The sequence below is a fragment of the Brachionichthys hirsutus genome, chromosome 7 (genome assembly GCF_040956055.1).
Source record: "Brachionichthys hirsutus isolate HB-005 chromosome 7, CSIRO-AGI_Bhir_v1, whole genome shotgun sequence".
NCBI lineage: Eukaryota > Metazoa > Chordata > Actinopteri > Lophiiformes > Brachionichthyidae > Brachionichthys > Brachionichthys hirsutus.
In genome coordinates this window covers 14,060,273-14,086,690 of record NC_090903.1, presented here as the reverse complement: position 1 = coordinate 14,086,690, position 26,418 = coordinate 14,060,273, and the positions used below count along the sequence as shown (strand labels likewise).

Genomic DNA, 26,418 nt, shown 5'->3' with positions numbered 1-26,418 from the left:
TAATAAGAAATATGCACCACTCCAGCCGTCCCGTCCGTCCTGTCCCCCCGTCCCCCCCGTCCCGCCGCTGTCCAAGCGTGGGAAACCTTGGCTTGGAGTACACAGATTGTTTTTTTGTTTTTTTAACACGCCCGACACGGTGCAAACGGCCACATGGTGGGCTGAGCATGCCTCTTTATTGCCATGGTAACTGGGTCTGGGGGGGGTCGCCTTTCTAGCATGTCTCACGACCCACTGGGGCAAAGCCCAGTTATATAAGGCATGACTTTTTGGTTCCGTTGTCTCGTCTTCTTGCCGCACTGACGCAAGAATCTTAACGGAATCCCGGCGTGTGGGACGTCTGATTGTTTTTGAGTCTTAGTTGGGATTGTGCAGAATATAATCCAGCAGAGTGTTCATCGCTTTCCTGACTAAATGATGAATCTGCTGCTGGAGTCAATCCAAGGAGGATTTGGTGTGTTATTGTGAACGAGTTGAGTGTTTAGTCTGAAAGCTTCTCCGTTGGCCGGCGATGCGTGGATCTCTCATCGAGGCCGCCGTGTAATATCGTGCACTTTGATGTTGTCTCGCCCCACCGCTACCTTCGGCTTCGTCCCACCGCTACCTTCGGCTTCGTCCCACCGCTACCTTCGTCTTCGTCCCAGCTGCACCCGAGTTTATACAGGCTGTTGCGGTTACCCGTAAAGCGAGCAATTTTCTTTTCTTCGCGTTGCATCACGGCGGCGACACAAAGAAAATCGTTATGCCTCCGCCTTCTGCTGCTCACTTTGGATCTTTACCACATGACGACGGCCCCGCATAGCCTACGGGGTTTAAAGTCCCCTGGCGGACCTCAGGGAGGGTGTGTAGGCCCGGGGAGGTTTGATCAAAAGGGCAAAGACATCACTGAGATCGCACTGTTTCCTGTCCCAGCTAACGAGTAAATTACCCCCACTTAGTTCGTCACCCTCGTCGTAGAATGGAGTCACTTTGTAGCCGACCTCAGTCTGAGAGAAGGGACAGGGGGGGGGGGGGGGGGGAGGACCAGATGGCTGCCTCGGCTCCGGGCCAGAGAGACGTGGGGGAAATAAAAAAGTATTTACTCTCGCTGGAAAAGAAAGCAAAAATAAATAAATAAATAAAAAGGGCTTCACCCCAAAGTGGAAAATCGACTCCAGGGTTATTACAAAATGTTAGCATAACTTAGCGTCAGCGGCGCTGGTTGAGAAACACCGATGACATCAGGAATGATTCCATCGGGTCAACTCTCCGTGGCCAGTCAGCGAATATTAGAGTATTTAGTGTCAGGACAGTTTAGATTGTCGTTGTCGACCATTTATCTGTTGGTGGTGTAAATATGTTGTTATTTTAAAGTGTATGAAAATAAAGAATAACAACATCGAGTGTTAAGGAATTAGCCTCAATTCAAAGCATGGAAATAAAAAATAGAAACGATCAAAAGCACGAAATAGAAAACAGCACCATGTCGAGCATTGGTTGTTGTTGTATTGTTTCTGTGTTGCGCTCTAGAAAAGAAAGTTCTAAATGGAATCTGTTCCCATATCACCCCCCCTTCATTCCCAGTGGGGGGATTAAAAGCACAAAGAGCACAACATTCCATGAAAATCTGATCAGTTGGAAAAGTTTCCAGGATGTGTCGAGCGGCCCGTCATCTTCTCGCTGATCCGTCTCATGAGTCGACATAAAACCAGATCTATGTCCCGGACCACATCACGCCATCTTTGGTACATGCCAGACGTGGTTCTATCATCAGCCCCAACAAGAAGGTTCTACTTATAGAACTGACAGTCAGTTGGGGGACGGCATACAGCCATGCAAGTACCAGGAGCTGAGCCAAAGACGAGGCTGGAAAGCACGCTGTGTGCCCCTTCGAAGGTGCCTGGGGGGGGGGGCGCTTTACGCATGTGATCAATCTGACGTGTATGTAGTACAGACATGAGTCGTCAGGCAGAGACGCCACATCAGTAAAGTCTGGAAGCATCTCCAGAGCTCTAAACGAGACGTTTCTGGACACTCAGAGATGCACAATGCGAAGAACTCGCAATTCAGAGTTGATTCCAGTTCATCCATATGCTGCCGTCCGTTTCCCCGTTTCCCCGCGTGACTCATCGCCATCACTCACTTCCATTCTCCGTCTGCCTCTCCTTCCTCTCTTCCTGCCCCGTCTGGTGTTTGTGCCGCAGCCAATTGCATCCCCCAGTGCCAGAACGGAGGAATGTGCCTCAGGCCTCAGCTCTGCGTCTGCAAGCCTGGCTCGAGTGGGAAGACGTGCGCGCAGAAGACGGTGCGCTCCGACCCCCATCCGGCCCCGCCTGGGAATGGACCCGTCGACGGGCACGCCGGCGGGCACAATGTGGTGCCCCGGCGGCCCATACCTCAGCAAGTGGCGCCGAACGGCTACGGCTCCGCCCTCCCTTCATCAAGTAACTTGGCCCCGATGAAATTAACTGTCAAGTCGCCCCCCCAGCTTGTGCAGCCGCACTACATCCAGCAACAGTAAGTAGCACGCTCGGCTCTTTATTACCTGCCCCGAGGAGGCTCCGTTCTCACCAGCAGGATTTAAGAATACAAATACAGAATGAAAGAACTTTCTTAAAAACTCACCGTGTTTGGTCCCAAAGTTTCACCATCTTTCTCAACTACATGTGGAACTACTTGGGTGACAGAGTGGGGCATGTCCCGTGGAATAAAACGTCCACCTTTAGAGGGTGAGGCATGTCGGAGTGACGACCACGGCTGGATGCTTTTTGGACTGTCCCGTCGCGTGTTCGTAAATATCTCTTTATGAGTTCACGTCCATCCTGCTGTCGGGAGCGTGACGCCGGGAATGCCTCCGGGTCGTGATTCATACCCTCGAAGGGTGAATCAGAAGAGACTGGACTTCTATTCCAGGTCCGACGATGTTCCCGTGTCTCACCCAACAGGCTTCCTCGGTTCTTTGGTGATTCATATTCATAAAATGACGATGTGATGGCATTTTAGAACCAAAGGTCACCTTCATGTTCTGCTGAATCACTTTTCCGGCCAACCTTTGGCACCATAACTCTGGAAGAGATGGAGGGATTGGTGTTTGTTTTTTTTTATTCCGACGTTCCGATTTTATTCTCTTTGACTTTAAGGAAATTTTACAAATGGATTAACAAAACTCCTTTTGAAATATGCCATTTGACATTGAATTCTGTTCTCCATTCCCTCCAGGATCCAGTCCACGCCTATGCAACCAGGCCAGCAGTATGTGATCAAGCCCAAATATTACCACGCACACACCACACGCACACACACACATGTCCAGTCCCAACCGGAGCGGCCGATCCCCTTAAAAATGGGACACAACCCCATCCACGGTGAGTAAATCCTCCGACGGATCGATATCTCATTTTTTACATTTCGGTCTATTAAAGAAAAAAATGTGTCGTCCAACCGTTGGTTTAAATTCACGTCACTGAGTGATCAGCTCTCGAGTCTATTCCTTTTAGTTCTATAAATGCAAACGTAAAATGTCACCCTTGACTCCGGTGGTGTGAAGTCTGTGTTGCGCCGCTGCACGTTTGCCCTTTGCGACACTTTTACTTGATCACCGCATAAAAAAAAAAAGATCCATGGTCGAACGAACTCGATACACCTGTGTCTGCCGACAGAACATTATGAATAGACTATTTCCAGAGACCCAGAGAGGTTGACAATTTATTACTTCCCTGTGCGTTATATCCTGGCGCAGACGGATGCCGCGTGCACCACAACTCCCCGCTGGCTCTGCCACACGAGGCTTCGTTTCCTGTCGGCTTGTGGCATTTTTATAAGACGCATTTCATTTCGAAGTTGCCAAAGCAATTTAGAGGGGGGAAAAAAAGTTGTTTTTGGATCAGCATCAGCTGTAATTTACCAGCTCTTGGTTTACCTCGTCATAAAGTCAAGGCTGAGCTCCAATGTCTGTCCTGTCTTACCTTTCCTTATATGTGCATGCCGTTTATGAAGAAGTCGGTATTTTCGTAGCGTCGCCGGGCTGCGTTTGGGAGTTCGGTTTGGCTGCAGTGGGACGCACCGGCACGGGGATATTAATAGGGAGGTCAGCAGACGGAGCAGCGTGGATGCTTGGCTTTGCAGCGCTGCAGACTGAAGCAGACCCGGTTTCAAAATAACCCTCCTCGTCCTCGGCTCGCTTTAATTCCTGCCAGGAGTTTGTAAATGCCAGATGAGCGGCCAGACATCAAACGTAGAGAGCGAAACGGGACAGAGGGCCGCAGGCAACCACCGAGTCTTCAGAGTCAGTCCCATTTGACACATTTGTGGAGGGAAATAAAATAAAACGGTCTTCCAAATAAATAATTTGCAACGCCTTAGTCTTAGTTCAAGGCTTCCCCCATTAGACACGGCGGCCTGCCAGGCCTGACAGTCTGACGGTTTCGGGATTGAACCAGCGCTCCTCTTCAAACGAGACACCACCGGCCTCTCCAGCGGCAAACTCAAACCAGGGATGCGAGTCTTTCCCAGACCGCTGTTGTAATTTAGCTTTTAACTGAATGAGATTCGCCATTGTAAAGAGCGCATTGCGTTTCTTTGAAGAAAATTAGTTTCAGGTATTTAGAAATGACCATTCGGGGGGGAGAGAAATGCAAACCATGAATATCCAAGAATATTCCACGATTCTGTGGGTCATCAATGAACTGATCACCAGGATGAAACGGATCTATGCAAATGTGCAGCCTGAGAATTCCATCCGTCTCCCTTCTGCTTTTCCGCTTTGCGGATCACGGGAGTGGCTGGCGCCTATCCCACCTTGCTATGGGTGAGAGGCGTGGCACACCTCGGACGCGTCGCCAGCGCATCGGAGGACCACCCAGAGACACAATTGGCACAATTTGGAGTCTGGAGGAAATCCACGGGGACACAGGGAGAGAACATACAATCTGCACAGATGGGATTCAAACCCGGGACCGTCTTGCTGTGAGGCGACGGCGCTAACCACTACACCACCGTGCCGCATAGCCATAATTTTAGGTCACATTTTGAACTACGCATGACGCGATTCTGGCGTAAACGGACGAAAATCCCCTTTGAACGGCGGACGCACCTTCTTGGCTCAGGAATGACAAGATTCCCCCAAATTGATTTGAATATTCTGAAAAATGAACTTGCATTACTTTTATTACTCATAATAATGAACGAGAGTTTAAGGTTCATGGAAGCCGATTTAACGGGTACAAAGGTTCTCTAAAAGATTCTCTTGAAATCGATAATGCCTGCGTCATTGATCTGTAAACGATATTTCATGCCCGTCTCCGGTGTTGACATCGTACGCAGCACAAACAGGCCTTCCCTTCATCGCGTACCACTCACAATCATTCTGTCTGCAAACAGCAGCGAGTCCAGATTAATGGGAATACCACAGTTGGGTTTTCACCCTGCATGGAGGCACTGCTCCACTTCTCCTACAGGAAGCCTGCAAGCCTCTCTGCGAGCCCCGCACCGCGGGACAGACGGCCTGTCAGCACCTGGCTCTGGTGCCACATCTGGGAAAGTCATTCCCCGTCTCCCCTCGACTCCGTCAAAGTGCCCTCAAACGAGTCGCATTTGCTGTGGCGCTGATTGAGCCTCGGGGCAGACGGGAGAACCGAACCATCCCCACAAAGATTAAATAGGGCTGACATCATGGTGTGCAATCAGAAAATAGAACGACTGCGCCTCGTTGTAAAGGTCAAGGAGAGTGGAAATAGCAACTTAACAGCAGCAACCCTTGTAAATATGAAGTGCGGCTTTAGTCCAGGACCAACTTGTGACGTTGGTGTCCCCCAGGAGTCAAGCAAAGCCACGAAGGGTTAATGATGGAGCGATTACGCCGCCACCAAAGTGGTCGACTAATGTAGAGTTGCACATGTTTTTTTGTTAATGTGCAGCTTGTATGAACACATTTTGATGCTCAGCCATTCCTTTGGCGTGGGACAGAAAACGTCACGACCGCAGGATGCATTCGGGAGATTCTGTCACCAGACTGAGCCAGAAAGGCAAATGAGCTTCAATCCGGAGCAGAGGGCGGCGGTTCGGGAATTCTCTGCAGGAACATGAAGAGCTTTGAGGTGTGAAAGCAGTGGAATTACCCTAAAATGTGTTCTCAGTCAGTCAGACCAGGGAGTCTGGCGTGACTTTACCTCTGAGGCCTCCACACTTCCTGTCCCGCACGAGGACTGAACTCCTTCCTGCTGCCCGGTGGGAAGCAGCAGTAAGGCGTTGAACCTTTTTGTGCTTCAGCTCGATTGATGTCTGTGTTGTGTCTGAGACGCCCCCCCCCCCCGAATGAGTCTGCGATCAATGTGCGCTCACTGACGCAGACGGAGCCGGGAGGCGGAAAGGAGGACGGACGCTTTCCGAGGATATAGAAACGTGCTGCCGCTGCTGAAGCCAAAAACAGGAGCCCAGAAAGACCAGGAAATGTGCTGAAACAAAGGGGACCCATCTAAGCTCTGGGTCCACTGAACAAACACCCCATCCCTAGTCCTGAAGTTGTTTGACTAGCGGTGGGATAAGAAGGTTCTGGTTTCTGGCTTCTGCCGGACGTACACGCAGCCTCTGCCGATGTAAATAAAACTCTGCTTTGCATTATTAATAATTAATGAAATCGCTTCCGGCTCGTTGTTCGGGATCCGTTTTGCATTTGACTCTTGACTTTCACTCTCCCAGTTCCGTTTTCCTTCATGTTTCTTTGTGAAAATAATCTTTCCACCAAAGAGCACTTGGGGATGGGGGGGCGACGGGGGACGACGACCATGTTTAGGCTTCAATTCTTGGAGATCCAAATAGGGTTCCGCGAGCAATTGTCCAACCACATTTCCATTGGCATTTGGTTGCAACCGCTACATCATATTAGGTCTCTCTTTAATAGGTCATTTTTGCACCTATTAGCAAATGTTTAGGTAGCGCGGGACGTCTTATCCAGCGGTTTCTCCTGCCTCTCAGGTTTATAAAACATTCCTCTGGCTGCTTGGCTTCGCTCCACGTCTGCACTCCAGTGTGAACAGCTGATATTCACACGGAGGACTGGAGACAGGGGTTTGGAACTGGCAAAGAGACGCGAAGAACTACCACACAGGGAAGAGTCATTAAGAGATGGAGAGAAGTCCAATCAAGTAGAAAAGACCTATAGAGGAGAAGGCTACAGTGGCCCTCGGCAAATGGAAGGTACACCCTCAAGGGGTTAAGTCACCTAGTGTGCCCTCCAGCAGCAGAGATTCCAGTAGTAATCCTCCTCCTCGTGGACTTGGACGCTCATTCAACCAACTCTACAGGTTTCTACTGGGGTTTCCTTCTGGGATATGAGGTTCACAGGACTCTGTGTTGTACCGGATGAGTTTTTACCGTTTTGGGATTGGTGAGTCTCTCGTGGATGGTGGTCCTTGCTGCCTCGGCGGTGGATGATTGGCACCAGACGTACAGCAGGAGGATCTCTCCATCCTTAATCTGAGCCGGTGAACATGTAGTTGATGAGGGTGCAGGGCGTCTGTCGCTCACCCAGAGGCTTTTGTTTGGTGGATGACCTCGCCTCCAGCGTCCCCAACAATCCTGCAGTCCTGCTGCCCCAACCGAGCCGTTCTAGATGTCGCCCTAATCTATGCGCCTTTGTCTAGAGCGTCAAGAGGAAATGGGATTAGGTGGATGAAGGCGTCGCGATCAAACGTCACATAAAGAGAACCATCAGAAAACCCGAGTTCCATGTCGACACAAGCAATTTTTAGACAAAGAAAATCTATTGGTCCCCTTCTAAACCCTTTTATTGTATAAAATGAAGTTTTTTTTGTACTGTGGCTAGAAAGAGCGTGCACTCGGATGTAGTTTACCTGGAAGAGATTGCTCTCTTCCTGTCAGTCTGTATCAGGGCTGACTTTTTTGAAGGTGTGGAAGAATTCAGCAGGGAGTCGGTTCAGATGAGCTTCTGTTCTTTGCCTGGACTCTGAGCCAAGCGAAGGATTTATCTTCATTTGATGTGTTAAAGTTTTGAGGAAAGGTTTTGTGAACTTCAATATTAAGACCCAAATAATTACAATAAATAAGAAAACCGGAGAGTAGGAAAAGCAGGCAGCGCGGCTGAAGGTGGCATGCCCGCTATTTGTCTGTTTTGGAATAGATCTCGCCCGGTATCCACCTCTGAGAGACTTATAATGAAGAATTGGATCGCATCCCAGAGTTTTGTTTGCTGAGTTCTCTCTCTTCCAGGTTTTTCTTTTTCTTTCTTTTTCGTCTTTATTCCTGCTCACGTTTCAGAGGCGCCACTGGATTTAGGAGCAGTGCGAGAGGCGGAGGAACAGAGAGCGGTAGTCGAAGCGCAGGGACGAGACGCCACAAGTTTTTCAAAATTGCAAATTATACAGTAGATATTTTTTTTGTTTTGACTGGAGCCTCACCAGTCGGACTTGAAAGTGATTTTTACAATGGATGAAAGACTCGCCGCTCATCTGTTCTCCATCCCCCTCCTCCTGGGTTGCGCTCTTTTTTCAGCAGCGCTGGGAAACAATACGGGACGGATCAAGGTGGTCTTCACGCCAACCATCTGCAAATTAACCTGCATCGGAGGCAGATGTCACAACAACTGCAAGCTGGGGAACACCACCACCATCATCAGCGAGAATGGCCGCGCAACAGACACGCTGACGGCGCCCAACTTCAGAGTAGGTAAGTGATCAGGACACACACACACACACACACACACACACACACACAGGTGGTAATACTAGCTGTGATGTTAGCACTGCGGATAGAAAATCTGTTTGTTGACACAAAGCAGAAGAAATATGGGAGTCATTTTTCTTTCATCATACGTTTAAAACAATTGAATCTTTATGTTGATCTGTGAGGCTGAGTCAAGCATTTCAAATCAACAGTGGATCTATTGATCAGTGTGAATCCAGTTTGACTGTTTGATTACAAACCGTGCTGTGGCAAATGTAAAATAATAGATGGGTCCATTTTAAACGGTTTGCCAGTCAGTGTTTGCTTCCTTGTGGCTTTTTTTTTTTTTTTAACGTTGGCATCAGTGCATCCACTAGATGGCAGCGAAAAGGCAAGCAGATGTTACAATACAGATGTTAGCCTAAAAATGACAAAGACGCACAAACAGAGGTGACGATGTAGGAGCATCAAGACGTTCACCTTTATGTTCACTTTTTGTCCTCTTCTTCGTTGATTTTGTGCACATTTGTTGTGCCCATTTTGAATTGCAGCTACACTTACCCCCCCCCCCCCCCCCTCCCCAGCCATATCTGGCGGGAACGCTGTATTTCTTCACCGAAGGGTCTTCATTAAGACGAATGTGTAAAAAGTAAAATAAACAACGGAGCTTTTTGTTGTTTAAACGCTAGATGTATCAGTTTGGTGTTTGGCCGACGCTCAGCATCGAATGGTCGACGCCATCGACGCCACCGCCATGACAAGAAGGGAACAAAGGTGGAACAAACTTAATTGACATTTCTATTCTCATTCAACTTTGACAGCTTTCTTGACAAATATATTAAAAGACTCAAATATTCAGCCGCTGCTCGACAAAAGCCGTTTTGAGAACGTTCCGTTTAAATCGCAGCCTCTGTATTTTAGTCGTAGGAGTCAGACCCTGATTAATACGGTAACGTGAGACGGCCTCTGTGTAATGGAGCACGTGGCGTGGGCGTCCTCTAATGTGCTGCACAGACCCGGCTGGACCGTGTCTCGACCTGTCCCGGTCCTTACAAGCAGCAGATCGGTGTCTTCGGCGCTGACGCATGCAAAAACATGGGAAGACAGAGCAAGAGGAATTCCTGCCGTACTCTGCCGAACAAATTAGAACAACTTCAACTCAAAAGAGGGAGAAAAGCCAGCGTCTCGCCTCTGGATGACCTGTGGGGACGCTTCCCTTCCGTTTCCTGCTGCAGGGGACTTCAGCGACGCTTACATTCGGTTTCTTAGATCAAATTTTGCTAAGATTAAATAAGACTTTGAGCCACAGACCAAAGAAAATGTGTTTGTGTGTCTGTTAGCAGGATTATTTGTCTGGGGAGTTGTGAAATGTGGCGTGGAATAACCCATTAAAGTGGAATGGATTCAGAGAAAGGGGTCTTGGATGGACTTTTTCCAAGTCGGATCGAGCAGCAAGTCTTTAGTAGGACAACCAGGAATGCTACAACGTGAATAAATTAGTAAAGTTACATTAAAAGATGCATGTAAATGAAATCATTACCTCATCACCACATCAAAGCGGAAACCTGACAGGTCTGGAGGTTATCTGTGGAGACGATGTTTACTTCCCGCAGCCGGCCAATGGGATCATCGGTCGCAGGTGGCTGAGTATTATAAAACAGGGGGGGGGGGGGGGCGCTTCGGGGGATGTTTGAATTCCAGCAGACAAAGAGAGCTGCACCAGACGCGTATTAAGACACAACAATTCTGGTTGGGCTTTAAATGTTTTGTGGAAAATCGAGCTCCTTAGCAATATTATTTTTCCTCCTCAAAACCTGGATGTCCAGGGACAATGCCAGATGTAAGGCTTTACACGGGGGGGTCTGGAAGTGAAATTAAAGGAGTGTGTTGCATTCTGTGTAATACGCTCTCTCGGCCTTTACACGTTCCGCTAATCATTCTCTGAGATTCAACAGCGGCTTGACCTTGGCATCAAGGTCAACCTTCCCATAGCTCTCGAGCTCCTTCGGCATTGACGACGTTCAATCAAAAGTTAAAAACCACGTAATAAAAATTGAGAAGCAATCTTTCAGTTGAGCGTATCGCCAGAAGGCCGCATATGAGACTGGACTTTTTTTTAAATCACCAGAAGAAAAGCAGAAGCCAAACAAATGGCTGTGCTGTGTTTTTTTGTGCTATGGACGCTTCCCTGATAGCGTCCAGGCACGGGCTAGCCTGGTTTCGTTAGCGGCGCTAGTGCTACGGCTATGACTAGCAGGTGTCAGAGGAATGGGTTAACTTCAACCGTCCACGGTTGCACCTTGATCTGATTGACAGCAGGGAAATAGACTTTGCGTCCCATGTGCTTGTCCAGGCTCGCTTAACTCCTCCCCTCGCCCTCGATCTTTCCTCCCTCCCTTCGCCTGTCTTTCTCGTCTGTGCTGGAGGACCAGCCTGAGCCAAGGAGTCGTGAAGCTGGAAGCTCATTTGCAGTCCAGACCGAACTCAAGGAACTGAGACGGAATAAATCACACTTGTCTTGTTTATCACACTGGCCTGATCGGAGAGGCGGCGATGGGGGAGTGTTAAATCAGGATATAATGGAAGGAAGGGGCGGTGTCTTTTCAACTCGCACACGCCACAACCCAAGATAGTACTTTGGTTAATTAACAAAGACACAAAGTACAGATGAGATACGGCTTGGAAAGGGATTTAAATAGCTCGGAAATGTTGGAATTTTTCCACAGTCTTGCTATATGGAGCATTTATTACTGTTATCGTCGCACTTTCTGTTGAACCGAATGTTGTCTGGTTATATATTAGAGGCCTCGGGGCCTTTCACCAGCTAATCAGCTGAAAAATGCTCCCTGGGATAGCAGCCCAGTTTGTCATCCATCTGTCTGACTGTCTGCGAGCCAGACTGGATGCATCTCCACTGAAGTTTCAAGCGTTTTACGGGTCTTTTAGGACTCGCATTTCACTCGGGGTTTAAATGTATGACTGCTGGGCTGTTTTTTTAAATCTTCTGATTTCTTCCACTGTAGCCTAAACTGCATGTGAACTGAACTGCAGGTTCAGTCACTGGTGGAAAAAAAGCTCATGGTGCACTTAAAATATACTGTTGGTAGTTTTAAAACTGATTATCTATGGCGCACTGGCTTCCTCTCTTTTTAAACGGTGGACAATGCACAGGGGGTCGTCGACTTACGACCCAGGGGACTTGTGACAGTTCGACTTTACGACCGTACAGCTCTGTTGTTGTTGTGGTTGTTTACAAGGTGTTTTTGTGGTCGTAAATCGACGACTACCTGCAAATTCTCTTGTCCAGGTCTATATATAATAACGATTAGGCACCTTGGTGCGGTGGTTTCTCCAACACACACTCAGAACTTTAGGGCTCATCGTAGCAACAATGTCTGGTGGCCTATTTCTGATGGACGCTGCGCCGAACTGCATAGAGCAGGAAGTCCGGCACAGACAGAGCATCGTGTGGTCAGTTCTCAAAATTAAACACCCTGAGCAGGCCGACGATCATGTAACACGTCTAAACACAAGAAGACCTGAGCGCCTCTCAGCAGAGCGCCGACTACCGCCAAGGCCAGACGATCCGACACGTCTGCTCAGCTTTCCCTCCAACGACTTTCACGGGAATACATTCAGTCGTTTTTTGCCTAATTTGGGAATATATTGGACAATTCCCGACCCAGCTGTGGTAAAGTAAAATGTTTTTTGTTTTTTTAAGCTGCTGGCTCAGTCCCTTTAATTTACCGGACTCCTTCCTGCTTCAAGTCCAATCCTGTAGTTTCTGTGTAATCCTACTGAAAGCGAACAGACCTGCAGTCACGGCTGAAAACGTGATCTCCTTTGCCGAGCTACCGTTTACACAGACCTCTGTCCTGCATGCTCACCAGATTTCCATTATGTGCTCTTATATGGATATTTATATATGCAACAACATAGTCCAAAAGACGTGTGACACATCTCCACCATGTTTGAGATTAAGGAAAGTCTCCTTATCATCAAGACCAGGAGCTTCTTCTTCTTCTTTAGGCTTGTCCCATCAGGAGTCGCCACAGCAAATCAACTTTCTCCACTTCACCCGGTCCTTTGCATCGTCCTCCCCAACACCAGCCCCTCTCATGTCCTCCCTCACTCCATCTGTGCATCTTCTCCTGGGTCGACCTCTAGTCCTGTTCTCTGGCAGTTCCATCCTCAGCGTCCTTCTACCGATATAGTCCCCGTAGTTGCCTCATAGTTTTTTCTCTCTCTTCTCAGTTGTTTGTCATCTGCCGTGTATAAATGGCGGCAAGTGCAGCGCCCGGGACAAGTGTCAGTGTCCTCCCACCTTCACTGGAAAGTTCTGCCAGATGCCCATCCAGAATGGACACAGACGGCACCAGCAGACGTCGGGCTCCTACAGCCAAACTCAGGTCCACTCCACACATACGCTGCCTCTGACCTACAGCAACCGCCAGAGTCCTGGTGAGTTCATCTGACCCCGGGAGCACGGCTCAATCCCCGGATTGTAGTTGTGTAACCGCTTTCTGTTCCGTCTGTCTCCAAGTGTACAACCCCAGCATTGTCAACATCCACATCAAGCATCCCCCGGAAGCGTCCGTCCAGGTCCACCAGGTGTCTCAGCTGGACAATTACCACAACAACGGGCACCAGCTGAAGGGCTCCCACTCGGGCTCCTCCTCATCCTCCAGCTACACCTACCAGCACACAGAGAGCAGCCAGAAGATCCAGCACCATGGATACAACGTAGTTTACCCCAACCAGCACAGCTACCAGGTGTCCCAGTACCAGCCTGTCGCTACCAAGAACACACTGGGTCGCTGCTTCCAGGAGACCGCAGGAAGTCAGGTGGGCCGTTCAGGGGGTTTAGTGTTGGTCGCGCCCAACGGATGACATGCGGCATTTGGTTTTATGCAGACAGCAAGTTCCATGTTGGTTCGGTTTTTCCCGTGCATTTCAGAAAATAATGTGAAACAGTCAAGCCTCTTGAATAGAGAAACGCAATGTCATCATACCTTAACTATAACAACAGACTACGACAAAGAGCCCAATGATTGGTACTGATGTGGACATGAAGGGTCTCACTGATCAAACTGAGTTTCAGAAATGTTCATAAATCATTAGTCGCCCCATCACAGGTTCACATTTCCCAAAGCAATTGTTGCCATAGCGATAAGGGATAATCAGTTTTCTTATCAACGCGTGTTATCACCTGATTGAGCGGGGGATGTTTGTGTGTGACATTAAAGGGGACATGGACAGAAGACAAAACAGGATGTGTATTTAAGTAGAAATGATCATTCCCCCCCCCCCCCCCCCCCTTCCAGCCGTTTCTTTCTCCCCCTCTCTGTTTAATTGCAATCTGTTTGTTTCAGTGTGGGAAAGCGCTTCCCGGTCTCACAAAGCAGGAACAGTGCTGTGGGACCGTTGGGACGTCCTGGGGTTTCCACAAATGCCAGAAATGTCCAAAGAAAACATGTAAGCTTTAGTTTACTCGAATAAAACTGAACTGATAAAGATGGACTTAGATACTACTTCAGCTGGAATGCATGGAAGACGTATTACTGAAAGTGCTAAAGACTATTCAGTCTTGCAATATAAAGGAAAAGCATACGACAAGTTCAGGAGCCGGATGATGCCCCATCCCTCCGTGAAGTTCTGAGAGATTTTGCATCATTACTGTCCAACTTCCCAACGTTTAAGACAATGAAAACTAATTCCTGGATCTGTCTGACTGTTATGTGGCTTATCAGCACCTTAATGTAAGCGTTGCATGCTCCATCCTTCCACCAGGTTGCATGGGAATCCAATTCAACCGACACCAGTAAAAACATAACCTCACTGTTGGAAGAAATAAAGGCTATTATAGAACCAAGAGTACAGATCAGCCTCGGCGACAGAAAGCCATTTGATTCCAGATTGTTGGCTGACATTTTTTTGGCTCTAAAACAAATACTATGCATTAATTAATCATTAATTAGTCATTAATTTAATGACTAAATGGAGCTTCTAACAGGTTTGTTGCTTCCCTCTCTTCTGTAGCTATCCCTCTGATCGACTGTCCTCAGGGCTACAAGAGAATCAACAGCTCTCATTGCCAAGGTAAGAGCTTTTACTCTTGATTCCAGCGCTGCCAGCCGCAACAATTATGAGGTAGACTTCATCCAAATCCGGGGCAGACACGCATGATCCCCAGATGGTAAACCATGTTAATGTGGTTGTGTCATGAGGAGGTTCAATTTTAAATGTGACGGTTCCATATGCTACCTTTTCAGCTGCACTCCAGACTATAGTTAGGATGTTTTAGGCTAGTTTGAGCTACTTTAGCTTAGCTTTTAGCTAGTAACTAGCTACTCACAGCCTGAATCAACTCATGCTGAAGGAATCAAAAAGGCACTGCAGCAATGACGCACAAACAGGGACTTTATAGCTCTGGTCTTTCAGTAACAGTTATGGTGTGACCTCACTTCCTGGCTAATTAAAGTGGCTTAACCACACCTCTTTGTGACTGCAGCAAGGTAACGGTGCTGACACGCCTCCCACAACAGACCCGCGAAGGTTACGTCACACACAGGTTACCCACAAGGCCACTTCCCTTAAGGGAGGAGGTTTTAAACGGATCAGCAAAGAACAGCTGCCATGCCTCGTGCTGTAAGTCTAGCACTGAAAATAACATGGCGGCCGTTGACCTCCGACCTAAAACATCAACGCTCAGGGTCGGAATCGCCTGGGTGAACCTGTCCCAGAGCGGTGAACCGGGCGGGACGGTGGACCCGTAGATGCTACATTTGTAATATTGGCGGTTTTGACTGCTGCATTTCTGCTGCCCCCTCCAACGGAATGGGCTCTCCTGTTTCGCTTGGCCTCGAACCAAAACGTGCCCACAGCGGCGCTGTGGTGTTTGGCTTTGGCGCTAAATGATCCATCATGCTCATGTGCTCAATGAAAGGCCGAGCGCCTCAGGAGATAAACAGTCGGTGGCACTCCAGGCTAATTTAATTTTCCACTCGTAGCAGATTAAGTGCAACCAGATGATATAATTAAGGAGCACCAGTCAAACATCAAACGGTTTAAAAAATGACGTAGCAACAGTGATGAGATATGACATTTCTGTCTCACGCAGCTGTGAATGGTTCAGCCATTCTGATGACGATGCTGAATATTTGTGGTTGGCTCAAATAAAAAAAAAAATATTTGAAGGAGGGAGGGGGGGGGGGGCAACAGTTTATGCGTTAAATTAATTAATACTTGAGAAATATCAATTTGATTTTACTTTTCTGCTTCAGTCTAGTTTGAGTGTAAATTCTCACTTTCTGGTTTCTGTGAGTCACAGTCTGCGATGAAGGCCAATTGTGTCCTCATCAAAAGCATTTCAGTCCTCAAAACGTGACAAATTTCACAGTGTACTTTGAAGAAGAAAAAAAAGTGAGCAGGGATCGGACAATGATTCATGACCTTCTTGGCGGACTCTCTACTCATATTCTGAAACGTTTGACATGCTAGCAATGCAGCTCCAGGACTGTTAGTATCAATAAATCAAAGTATATAGGCCCAGACAGAAATAGCTTAACGTTGGTCGTTACATTTCTGACGTGGTGCTTAAAGGATGAATCATTCTGAGGTGCCTTTTGGGGACTCAAATTTGTGACTGATGTGAGACTTGGAGATTTGGAACAAATCTTGATTTGAATGTTTTGGCACATTAACAACCGACAACCACAAACTAATAAAGGGTTAGGGTTAGGGTACACTGTACATGTTAAAAGTATTAAATCATTTTCTTTTAAATTCATTTGTTGACTCCATTTATCTGAAAGTACACTAAAAATTGCCACTTCATTGACCTGAAATTTGACAAATTAATGGTTTAAACAATTTAAATTGTTTGTTTTCTATTGTCTTACCAAGTATATTTTACTTGTTACAATCTACACATGTATTCACTTGAAAATATTGTTCCTGCAGACTTTATTGTTGAACATCTTGACTGATACCACAAACCACTTACATTGTATTCCTCTCCTTGTCCAACTCAACATGCTTCCTAAGCTTTTCCCTTTTTTCCTGAAATAATGTTGATGAAATGCCTGGATTGATGTTTCTGTCTTTTTTTTTTTATGGTTGATCCCAGATTTAGATGAGTGCCTACTACATGGTGTGTGTCCCAACGGAAACTGCCTGAACACCATCGGCAGCTACAGGTGCATGTGTAAACCCGGCTATGTGCCCGACCCCACGCTCACCACATGTATATGTAAGTCGACCAGTCTTGCATCATCTATCGTAGTTCCTTTCTCCCAATGCTTTCTCCCTTATGATCACCAAAACATCAACAGTCAGACAGTCCAGTACATTTGCATGCTGGTTACTGATGTGCAAACCTGTATGTGTTGATAGAGGCATGAGCAGTATACAATAGGGTGTTATTTCTACCTGCTCGACATTAGCATATGCAAGGCTGCTAGGAATGCCGGTACAGTGCGTAGTTTATGACGTGCATACGAATGCCACGCATGGATAAAGGAATTTTATAATCAGATCCCTCAGGCACGCACCGCAAGGCACGGAGTAGCCAAACACAATACATCTCGACTTTCCTGCCAAAGAAGAAGCACGGAGAGGAGGAAGAGACAAATGGCTGAACAGACACACCATCAACTGTTCACGTTCCCCTGGTTGTGCAGCGCTGCGGCTTCTTTTGCGAGTTCACGTGTCTCTGTGTGTCCATGGTAGGCTAGAAGGGTTGAGAGGTCGCCGTTTACGTCTCATTTATCTCGGTTAACGAAAACCCAGTGTCCATTCATCACCACCGCTGCTTAATCCAAAGGGCTCAGCACATGACTAATTCATTTTTGTCCGTGTTAACTTCCAACAGCTGTGCATATGGACGGATCCCAGTTCAATTCAATTCAATTTTATTTATGTAGCGCCAGATCACAACAGAAAGTTATCTCAAGGCGCTTGACAGGAGTAGCTGGGAATTCAGAACCCAACTTGACCCACAAGAGCAAGCACTTCGGCAACGGAGGCAAGGAAAACCTTCCCTTTAACAGGCAGAAACCTTGGACAGAGCCTAAGGCTCATAGTGATACGATGATACTATCCTCCTGTCAGGCCCCCTTTGTATTGTGACTTTGCTGCAAATTCTGCCACTTCTCCAGGTCTAGGTTGTAGTGCATTGATCTAAGCTATGAATTCTTGACTAATACATATATTTTTATTTTTATTATAATCTCCCAGATCTGGATCTTGTTTCATCTATACTGAACTTAAATGTAGAGAAAGCGAAGGGTATTATTAAAGTTCCTTCCAACAGTCCATTTCTTTTGCTTGGTCGTTGTTGCGCTGTGGTGACCGCAGGCTACTCAGCAGGGTAGTCCAGATTTCCCAGCTCCTTCTGGGGCATCCCAAAGTGTTCCGAGGTATGGAGAGGTACAGGTATCCCTCCGCCGAGTTCTCTTTTCACTTGGCCGTCCCAGGAAAACCTCCAAAAGGAGACGCTCAGTCTAACCAGTTGCCCGAACCAACTCACCTGGCTTGTTTTGACTAGCACATGCATTAGAACTTAAAACCGGGGCAACGTCTTACCCGGAAACGCTCCTGGCAAAACCTCATAAAGCTAAACCTCAGACAGAAATCTAAAACCTACAGTTTGTAATGGAAATTAAAACGTTTGACCACTTCCGGGTGTGCAGTGATTCCTCCAATCGCCGGGATTGATACCATCGCACTCATACAGAGGCAGCTCTCGGAAGGCTAGTTTATGGGGAGACGGGAATGCTCAGCCTTGGTGGAGGTTTGCGGTTTCTGAACGCTGTTCTTTTCACTGGGTTTCTCTTAGAACATTGACCAGTTGGCCTTCTGTGTGGACGCTGTTTTATACAATTAGACCATAAGAACACAAACTGAGCTGAACTATCCTGCATGCTTTCATCTGAGCCAACCCCTGACTTCAATAGTGCATGACTTACTGGCATGAAAAGGATTTTTTTTTTCTTCATGTTTTTCAACTCTGTCTTTCTAGAATGTGTTTTTTTTTTTTCTGCTTCAATTGTTTAAATGTAGTCGTTTGTGCCGCCACAAAATGTAGTTGTCCATTACTCACTGTTAATTTTGGATTTTTCAGTGTATTTTATTTTTGCTTTGGTGAAGGGGACCTCTTTATTTCCATTCTCTGTCCTTTCTTTCCTACATGTATGCGTCTCCTGCACCACTTCCTACGCCTCCACCCTCCTTCTCTTTGCCTTCCTCCTGCGCTCCTCTTCAGCCAACACGCCTGCCATCCAAGAGGAGAAGGGGGCTTGCTTCCGTTTGGTCAGCTCAGGGAGACAGTGTTTGCACCCAGTGTCTGCCCAGCTAAGCAAACAGCTCTGCTGCTGCAGCGTGGGCAAAGCCTGGGGCCCCCGTTGTGACAAATGTCCCCCTCCAGGAACAGGTAAGGCCCCCCACCTACAACAGACTTTTATCCTGTCTCAATGAGAACCAAAGTTTTTTTTGTGTGTCCCCAAGACATTTTATTCTTAAACAGGACGGAGGGCGGTGTCGCCATATTAGAAGTCAAACAAATAACTACGGACATGAATAAATAGAGCGGTCACTTTTGACTCTTCCCTGCCCTCTTGTGGATGTATCGAGGTTATAAAGGAAGTGTGTGAGCGTGGATGGACCCAGGAGAAGATACATGGACGTAGTGAGGGAAGACATGAGAGGCTGGTGTTGGGGAGGACGATGCAAAGGACAGGGTGAAGTGGAGAACGTTGGGTTGCTGTGGGGACCCCTCACGGGACAAGAAAAAGAAGATTAGAAGGAAGGAACAGAGCAGTACCACAGGAAACAGTAGGGGGCAGTGTAGCTGCAATCTTCCTTTCTGTCATCCGCAGAATCCAACAAATCAGACAGCAAGAAAAGTTATTTTTTAGAAACAAGAAACCTGTAATTCCCACTATCCTGCAATCACCTACAAAATCTAATGGACTGTTTTGTTTTTACCATACCCCACATCTCCAAAAGACAGCCGGCAGACAAACGTTCAGAAATACCTGGAAAGTTGGTAACGTTTCCCGTTTTAACCGCCTCAGTGAGCTACTCGTAAGGACTACGGCAGGTTTTGGTGTAAAAAAGTGCTGAGCTGCAAAAATATGTGCCAGATCTGTGTTGTCTGTTAGTGTTTCCTGTTTGAAGCGTTTATGTTCCTGAAGAAAGGAGCTCCTTGTCAGCCTCTCACTCTTGGCTCCGCTGAAGCGAAGACACTTGCCAGACGCTTGGTAAATGTCATTAGTCTGTTATGGACCTGCACCGCCTGGTGTAGATGGACAAAGTCCAGGCACGACGAATTCTCTGTGGTGGCGGAGAACAATTTCTGCTGAATTTCCCCGGCGGTCTGAAGTGAAACAAGGGCTGCCTAGCCGTCTTCACCGAGGTCAAGTTTCAGATATCGGATATCCTAAACTGTGAATAGCAGTGCCGTAATAAAAATGTATGTGTGGGGTCCCTCTCGTTCTCCCATCTCTGTGGAGATGTTCCAGAGTTCAAGCACCAGTCCCAGAGGGGGGGGGGGGGGGGCAGTGCCAGTATAACCAGTTCGGCTCAACAGGATGGAGGGCAGGACTGTGAGACTGAAGCCGTTACATAGTCCTGGTGATTCCGTTCTGGAACCTCCTTCCAGATGTGATGGGTCAGGGTCTGGAGGTTTTTTGGCACCTCCTGGCTGGGTGGATGTCAGCGGTGGAAAGCCTGTTGTGGGGGGGGGGGGGTTTCAAGGGTTTGTGCCAACCATACACTTCCTGTTTTTAAAACAGGAAGTGCATCAATAAGTAGGGGCGATTGTGTGATGTTTGATCTTCAGTCAAAGGATGGTGATGCTTGAAGGATTTTTATTTTTCTTTCTAATTTTATTCCATAGCTAAGTTTAAAGACATCTGTCCCGGTGGAATGGGCTACACTGTTCTACCAAATCCACCTGCTAATAAGCCAGTGACGGTTTACCAGGAGCCCACGGACCTGCTACCGCCCCAGCCCGTCCCAATACCAGAGAGCCAAGAGGAGGCTTTTGAGGAACCCCATCAGAACATACCAAGTGAGTCCAAACCAAGTCTCCTTACCGATGGATGGTTGGTTGAGTGATGTCCTTTTATTATGAAGCGCAGCAAAGTTTTATCTCCTATCGATTATACAGATTATTTTAGATGCGCCGGTCCGATGACGTTTGCAGGTTTGGTCCTGATGGGTTGCTCAGATGGCTGCGATTGACTGGATGGTCACTCTGTCAATCCATCTGGATTAATTCATCATAATTAATTCATCATAATTTGCCAGATCAGTCGTTTGGATCTGATCGGTCCAATTTCTGACACGTCCCATGTGTCCTTGTTTCTGGCAACCCAGCGTTTGGGTTTACTGGCTGGAAGTGATGAAGCGAGGCAAGAAAAGGTTGATAGGGGCAACTGATTTCCACGCCACGGGACATTTTGTTTTGGCTTTCTGGCTTTGCTGAGCTGCTCATATTTGCTCTCATTTTTTTAAACTGCAGTCAGTTGCCTATGCGAGCTGGATGCTAATTGGCCTGCCAGCACAACATCTATGTTGCTTGTCAAAAGCAGCGTGCAAGGCTGGATTGATGACACTTAGACTGAAGGAAATGCTCACGGCGCTGTGTTGACTTTGTCCCTTTGAATCGTTGTCTGTCTTGTCATTGAGGGAGCTGCTACTTCCTGTGGTCAAAAGCTGAATTTATAAATGTTGGGAAAATGTGTGGGAAACCAAATGATACTTGCTAATGCTAAGTGTCACCGTCGTGGGGTGTTTTCACACTGGGGTAACAAGAAATAGATCTATTATTTATGGTTGTGGTTATTATTTTCTAGAGTTTTATATGACTTGTAGGACAATTTTTAAAAGCTGTAATAAATGTGTCTTCTCATATTTTCTTTGACACTGTGATACGCTACGGGAGCTTTAATACACAGCATCAAACATGTTCGGTCAACATTATGAAGATGCAACGATTGGGTCTGAAAATAATCAGCATTGAGGGCCCTGAACTCATCATCTGCTCAGTTCTTCAGTCTTAGAATTCGACTGAACCATGCCCTCTTGTGGGCTTCTGAATGTACCAGATACTTGTATATTATGATGTCTGCCTGAACCACTCATTTTTATTAATTTGCCAGAATATTTTTGATATGTTGTTGCATATTTGTTCAGTGTTTGAGAGATGTTTTGAGTAGAGTAAAATAGTCTCAAATGTTTAATTTACAAAAGTCATAATATAATGACTTGATGTGATGTCAACTCATTTTCTTCTGCGTATTCCACATACCATCCAGGTTCACACAGTGAAACAATCCAGGTTCAGACAGTGAAATAATCCAGGTTCAGACAGTGAAATAATCCAGGTTCAGACAGTGATACAGTCCAAGTTCACACAGTGAAATGGTTTGAACTAAAGTCGGCTTTCTCTTGACTGATCCTGAGACATCTTTTAAACAAGGATGCAGATTCAGATGATGTCCGAGCTGATCTGCCATCATCATCATCATCATCATCATCTGTCTCTCTGTTGAAGACTGTTATGCAGAAGCAGGCAGTGAAATAAAATATCCACAACAAACTGTAGAAGCTTTTCTAAAATTGAACACGCACAGGCTGAAGAAAACAAGTGTCTGGTTTTTAATGTTGGTGGAGAACATAAACAATGCAAACACAACTGCGGCGTCGTTTTGATTGCTACGACACAGATGCTGCTATAATTGTGGTGTAATGGAGCAGGGTGTAGTTTGTGGTAACTGCTAATGTATTCTGTCTGTCTATTCTATCGAAACTGCCTTCTTGGAACATTCGGTCATTAATCATCAGTAGTGCCGACGATGTAAATGAATGGCTGGAATTAACATTCATTATCTTGTTTGTTTGTTTTAATTTGGTAGAGGTTGTTGAGAGGAGCTCTCCACCCACACCGGTCGAGATCCCCCCATCTAATGCAGGCCAGGACATCGCCCCCACTCAGTCAGCTGGTAAGACCACCACATTCCTCATTTGGGGGGGGGGGGGGGGGGGGGCGCAAGGGCCAGGTAAGCTAACCAGGTGCGCAGGATTGGCTTGGCGTCGGTGATGGTTACACTATCTTCCGTCCCAGAGGTGAATGAGTGCCAGATCAGCCCTTTCATCTGCGGCCAGGGAATCTGCTACAACACAGCTGAGGGGTACACCTGCCACTGTGATGAGGGATTCCGGCTGGACCACGCCCAAACCACCTGTGTGGGTGAGGAGCCCGTTTACTTCAGTCTGGTGAAAAGGGTTCGGAAAGGACGGCTGTTTCTTTACGTCAATCCTTATGGACACGTCCGAGGTGTAGGTTGTCCTGGAGACAGTATTTGTTTTGGGGAATCCTCCAATCAGCTGTTTTTTCTGTCCAGATGTGGATGAGTGTGCGGCGAGCCGCACGCTGTGCTCTGGCGGCCGCTGTAGGAACACAGAGGGCAGTTTCCTGTGTGTGTGTCCGCGGGGATTCCTCGTCGACGGGCCGGGAACCAGTTGTGCGGGTGAGTTTCCCAGTTCCTCCGCCTGCATCTACTTCAAACGGCGATAAACGAGCGCCTCCTTGGTCGCTGTTAACGAACGGCCTTTAATTAAAGAGGTTTCCTTGTTGCTGCTGCTGAGCCAATAACACCCGAGAGGAATCCTCGTTTGTGACGCTGCCGTTCCGCTGCAGATATCGATGAATGTCAGGAGCAGGATCTCTGCATCAGAGGCCACTGTCGGAACACCAGAGGCTCCTTCATCTGTCAGTGTGGACCCGGCTTCAGAGCGTCCCCTGCTGGAGACCAGTGTGACGGTACCGGACGCTGTTCTATCAGTGCAACAACAGCAATAATAATTAGAAAAGCAATCAGAGAGCGCTTTGATTTACACCACAGATTTGTGTCCCACATTTATTTTATATATATTTTTTAGATTCCTTAACCGTGAAAACAAACCTTCATAAGTTAGATTCACTTTAGTTTAGAAGCTACACCATCTAGACGCGGTGTCGCGCAGGCGTCCCCACCTCCCTCAGACGTCCGACGTCTCTTTGTCCCAGATGTGAACGAGTGTCTGGAAGCGGCCCGGCCGTGTGCGGCTGTCGGTGAATGCGTGAACGACGTGGGCTCCTACACCTGCACCTGTCCACGGGGGTACCGACAGGTCAACGGCACCAGCTGCAGCGGTGAGTCCCGGAGCCGTTTGGGCGTCCCCTCGGCGCCGGGCGTGTTCCTGACGCGGCGGGATTCTGTCTCTGTGCTCTCAGATGTGGACGAGTGTGTGGACGAACCGGACCTCTGTTCTCCCCACGGCGAGTGTTTCAACACGGAAGGATCCTACCTGTGTGTGTGTGAGAGTGGATTCACCGCCAGCTTGGACACGCCCTCCTGTGACGGTAGGCTGGAAACACACAAGCTACTTATTCATGGGTCAGAACCTTAGAACAGAATGTCCCATCTCTGGTTCAGTTAACACAGTCCAACCCCGGAGCGACTTAAGGACTTCTCTTAAAGTTTCCTCCGCGTGGTTTGTTGTGCAGATATCGACGAGTGTTGGCTGAATGAGACTCTGTGTGGACCTCACGGGTTCTGCGAGAACAGGCCGGGATCGTTCCGATGCCTCTGTGACCAGGGCTACCAGGAGTCCCAGGACGGCCTTGGCTGTGTGGGTGAGTCTGGCGTGGATCCTCTACTGGACTTCATCAGTCAGCCCGTTTTTATCAGATAAAACCGATTTGGAATCGGAGACATAAGAGGATCCCCCCCCCCCCCCTTAATGATGAGCGATCCCAACAAAACACCCGTGTGGGGGCGTGTCTCTGCTCCGCAGACGTGAACGAGTGTGAGCTGCTGAGCAGCGTTTGCGGAGAGGCCCAGTGCGTTAACGTCGACGGCTCCTTCCTCTGCATGTGTCCGAGCGGGCAGGACTACAACGTCATGGTCGCCAAGTGTGAACCCGTCCCCACAGGTGGCCCGCCGTACCTTCTCCTACCTCCGCCCGGCGGGACCGGACCTAGTCGTCATTTGTGATGGAGTTACTGTGTGACGATGATCTTCCCTCCTTTCCTCCAGTCTCGTCCGTGGAGCGTAAGGAGTGCTACTACAGCCTGAACGACGAGAACCTGTGTGAGAGCGTCCTGACGACCCACGTCACCCTGCAGGAGTGCTGCTGCACGCTGGGCGCCGGCTGGGGCGACAACTGCGAGGTGTATCCCTGCCCCGTCAACGGCACCGGTGAGTGAGAGGAGGCGGGGTCTGCTGCAGGTGCGCGTGGAAACACGCCGCGCTCGGTGAAAACGCCAAACCTCCGTGTGTGTTTCAGACCAGTTCAACCAGATGTGTCCATCTGGAAAGGGCTTTATTCACAGCGGAGACTCTCAGTATGGAGCTGAGAGCTACAAAGGTAAGGCTACGCTAACGCTAGGTGGGCTAACACGATGGATAATTCTCTTTCTGTTTATTTTCCTCATTAAATGACACCCGGATGCTTTCAGACGCGGATGAATGCACGCTGTTTGGGGAGGAGGTCTGCAAAGGAGGCTTCTGCCTGAACACGGCGGGCAGCTACGAGTGTTACTGCAAGACCGGACAGGACTACGATCCGGCCAAAATGGAGTGCAGAGGTCAGGCTGGAATGTTTTTCATCTCATTTATAGACGAGAATAACGCTCCGAGAGCGCAGACCTCCGCCAAGCAGCTCGTTCCCCTCCTAATTGGATCTACACCGTCCACATGGTGATCTGGATCAGCACCAAAAGGTTCTAGATTGTTCTCTGTATCTTTATACACCAACCATGAAAAGTAAGAGTTGATTTTTAACAGATTTTTGAACCCATAAGTGTTCAAATGTAATATTTTTTCCTGACCTCATTCTGGATCAGATCCAGAAGACATTTTTCATGATGGGTCATACCCCTTATGAATGTCATTTTTTGATGAGTGAATTGAATGCATATTTTACAAGATAATATTTTTCTGAAAAAGCCTCCATGAGAAGTAAATGGGAAAATCCGGAATTCGTTGTATCCGGATCGCTCTGAAAATTTAACGGGATCTAAGTTAGCCCAAGACCCATCTCCAGATTTCTTTTAATCAAGATCCATCCTGCAGTTTTTCCGTAATCCTGCTAACAAACAGACAAACGGCTTCAGAAACCGAAGCTCCTTGGCGGAGGTAATTATATCCGTGTCTGTCCAGCGTACGGCGATGCCGACGGTCCTCTGCCTTCCTTCCTGCAGACATCGACGAGTGTCTGGACGAGAACGCCTGCGTCGGCGGACGGTGTCTGAACACCGACGGCTCCTTCATGTGTTTCTGCACACTTCCCATGGTTCTGTTCCCTGACAGTAACCACTGTGTCTTGATGCCAGACCTGGCTGGTAAGAGAGAGGACGCCTTCACAACGCACGCGCGCGGTTTGGTTCTTGCCCCGACCTTTTCCGAAACCCGATGCGGTGTGTGTGTGTGCAGAGACGCGGGAGATGGAGCCCTTAGAGTACCAGGGCATCTGCTGGCAGCGGGTGACGGAAACCATGACGTGCACGCTGCCGCTGGCGGCCAACGGGAAGACCACGTACACAGAGTGCTGCTGTCTGTACGGGGAGGCCTGGGGCATGGACTGTGCCCTGTGTCCACGCAGAAACACCGGTACGCACTGGACACGCGTCACTGAGGCCGGCCTGTCCGGCGGTTCGATCCCCGGCCCCTGCAGGGGATCCTACATGCAAAAATCTAAATCTGAAGT

At 48.0% G+C, this 26,418-nt stretch overlaps 1 protein-coding gene across 1 annotated transcript in view; it reads left to right on the top strand.

Moving 5' to 3' along the window:
- Positions 1-26,418, top strand: part of ltbp1 (latent transforming growth factor beta binding protein 1) — a 30,286-nt gene that overhangs the window by 3,181 nt on the left and 687 nt on the right. The window contains exons 3-25 of the mRNA XM_068741425.1: positions 2,184-2,496; positions 3,199-3,344; positions 8,488-8,661; positions 12,913-13,119; positions 13,202-13,503; positions 14,031-14,133; positions 14,698-14,757; positions 16,787-16,909; positions 18,923-19,090; positions 20,558-20,731; positions 22,581-22,667; positions 22,790-22,915; positions 23,070-23,195; positions 23,366-23,488; positions 23,735-23,860; positions 23,942-24,070; positions 24,215-24,343; positions 24,505-24,642; positions 24,747-24,908; positions 24,997-25,077; positions 25,169-25,297; positions 25,913-26,053; positions 26,145-26,321. Of these exons, the coding sequence (XP_068597526.1) occupies positions 2,184-2,496; positions 3,199-3,344; positions 8,488-8,661; positions 12,913-13,119; positions 13,202-13,503; positions 14,031-14,133; positions 14,698-14,757; positions 16,787-16,909; positions 18,923-19,090; positions 20,558-20,731; positions 22,581-22,667; positions 22,790-22,915; positions 23,070-23,195; positions 23,366-23,488; positions 23,735-23,860; positions 23,942-24,070; positions 24,215-24,343; positions 24,505-24,642; positions 24,747-24,908; positions 24,997-25,077; positions 25,169-25,297; positions 25,913-26,053; positions 26,145-26,321 (3,444 nt within the window). The remainder of the gene's footprint in view (positions 1-2,183; positions 2,497-3,198; positions 3,345-8,487; positions 8,662-12,912; positions 13,120-13,201; positions 13,504-14,030; positions 14,134-14,697; positions 14,758-16,786; positions 16,910-18,922; positions 19,091-20,557; positions 20,732-22,580; positions 22,668-22,789; positions 22,916-23,069; positions 23,196-23,365; positions 23,489-23,734; positions 23,861-23,941; positions 24,071-24,214; positions 24,344-24,504; positions 24,643-24,746; positions 24,909-24,996; positions 25,078-25,168; positions 25,298-25,912; positions 26,054-26,144; positions 26,322-26,418) is intronic.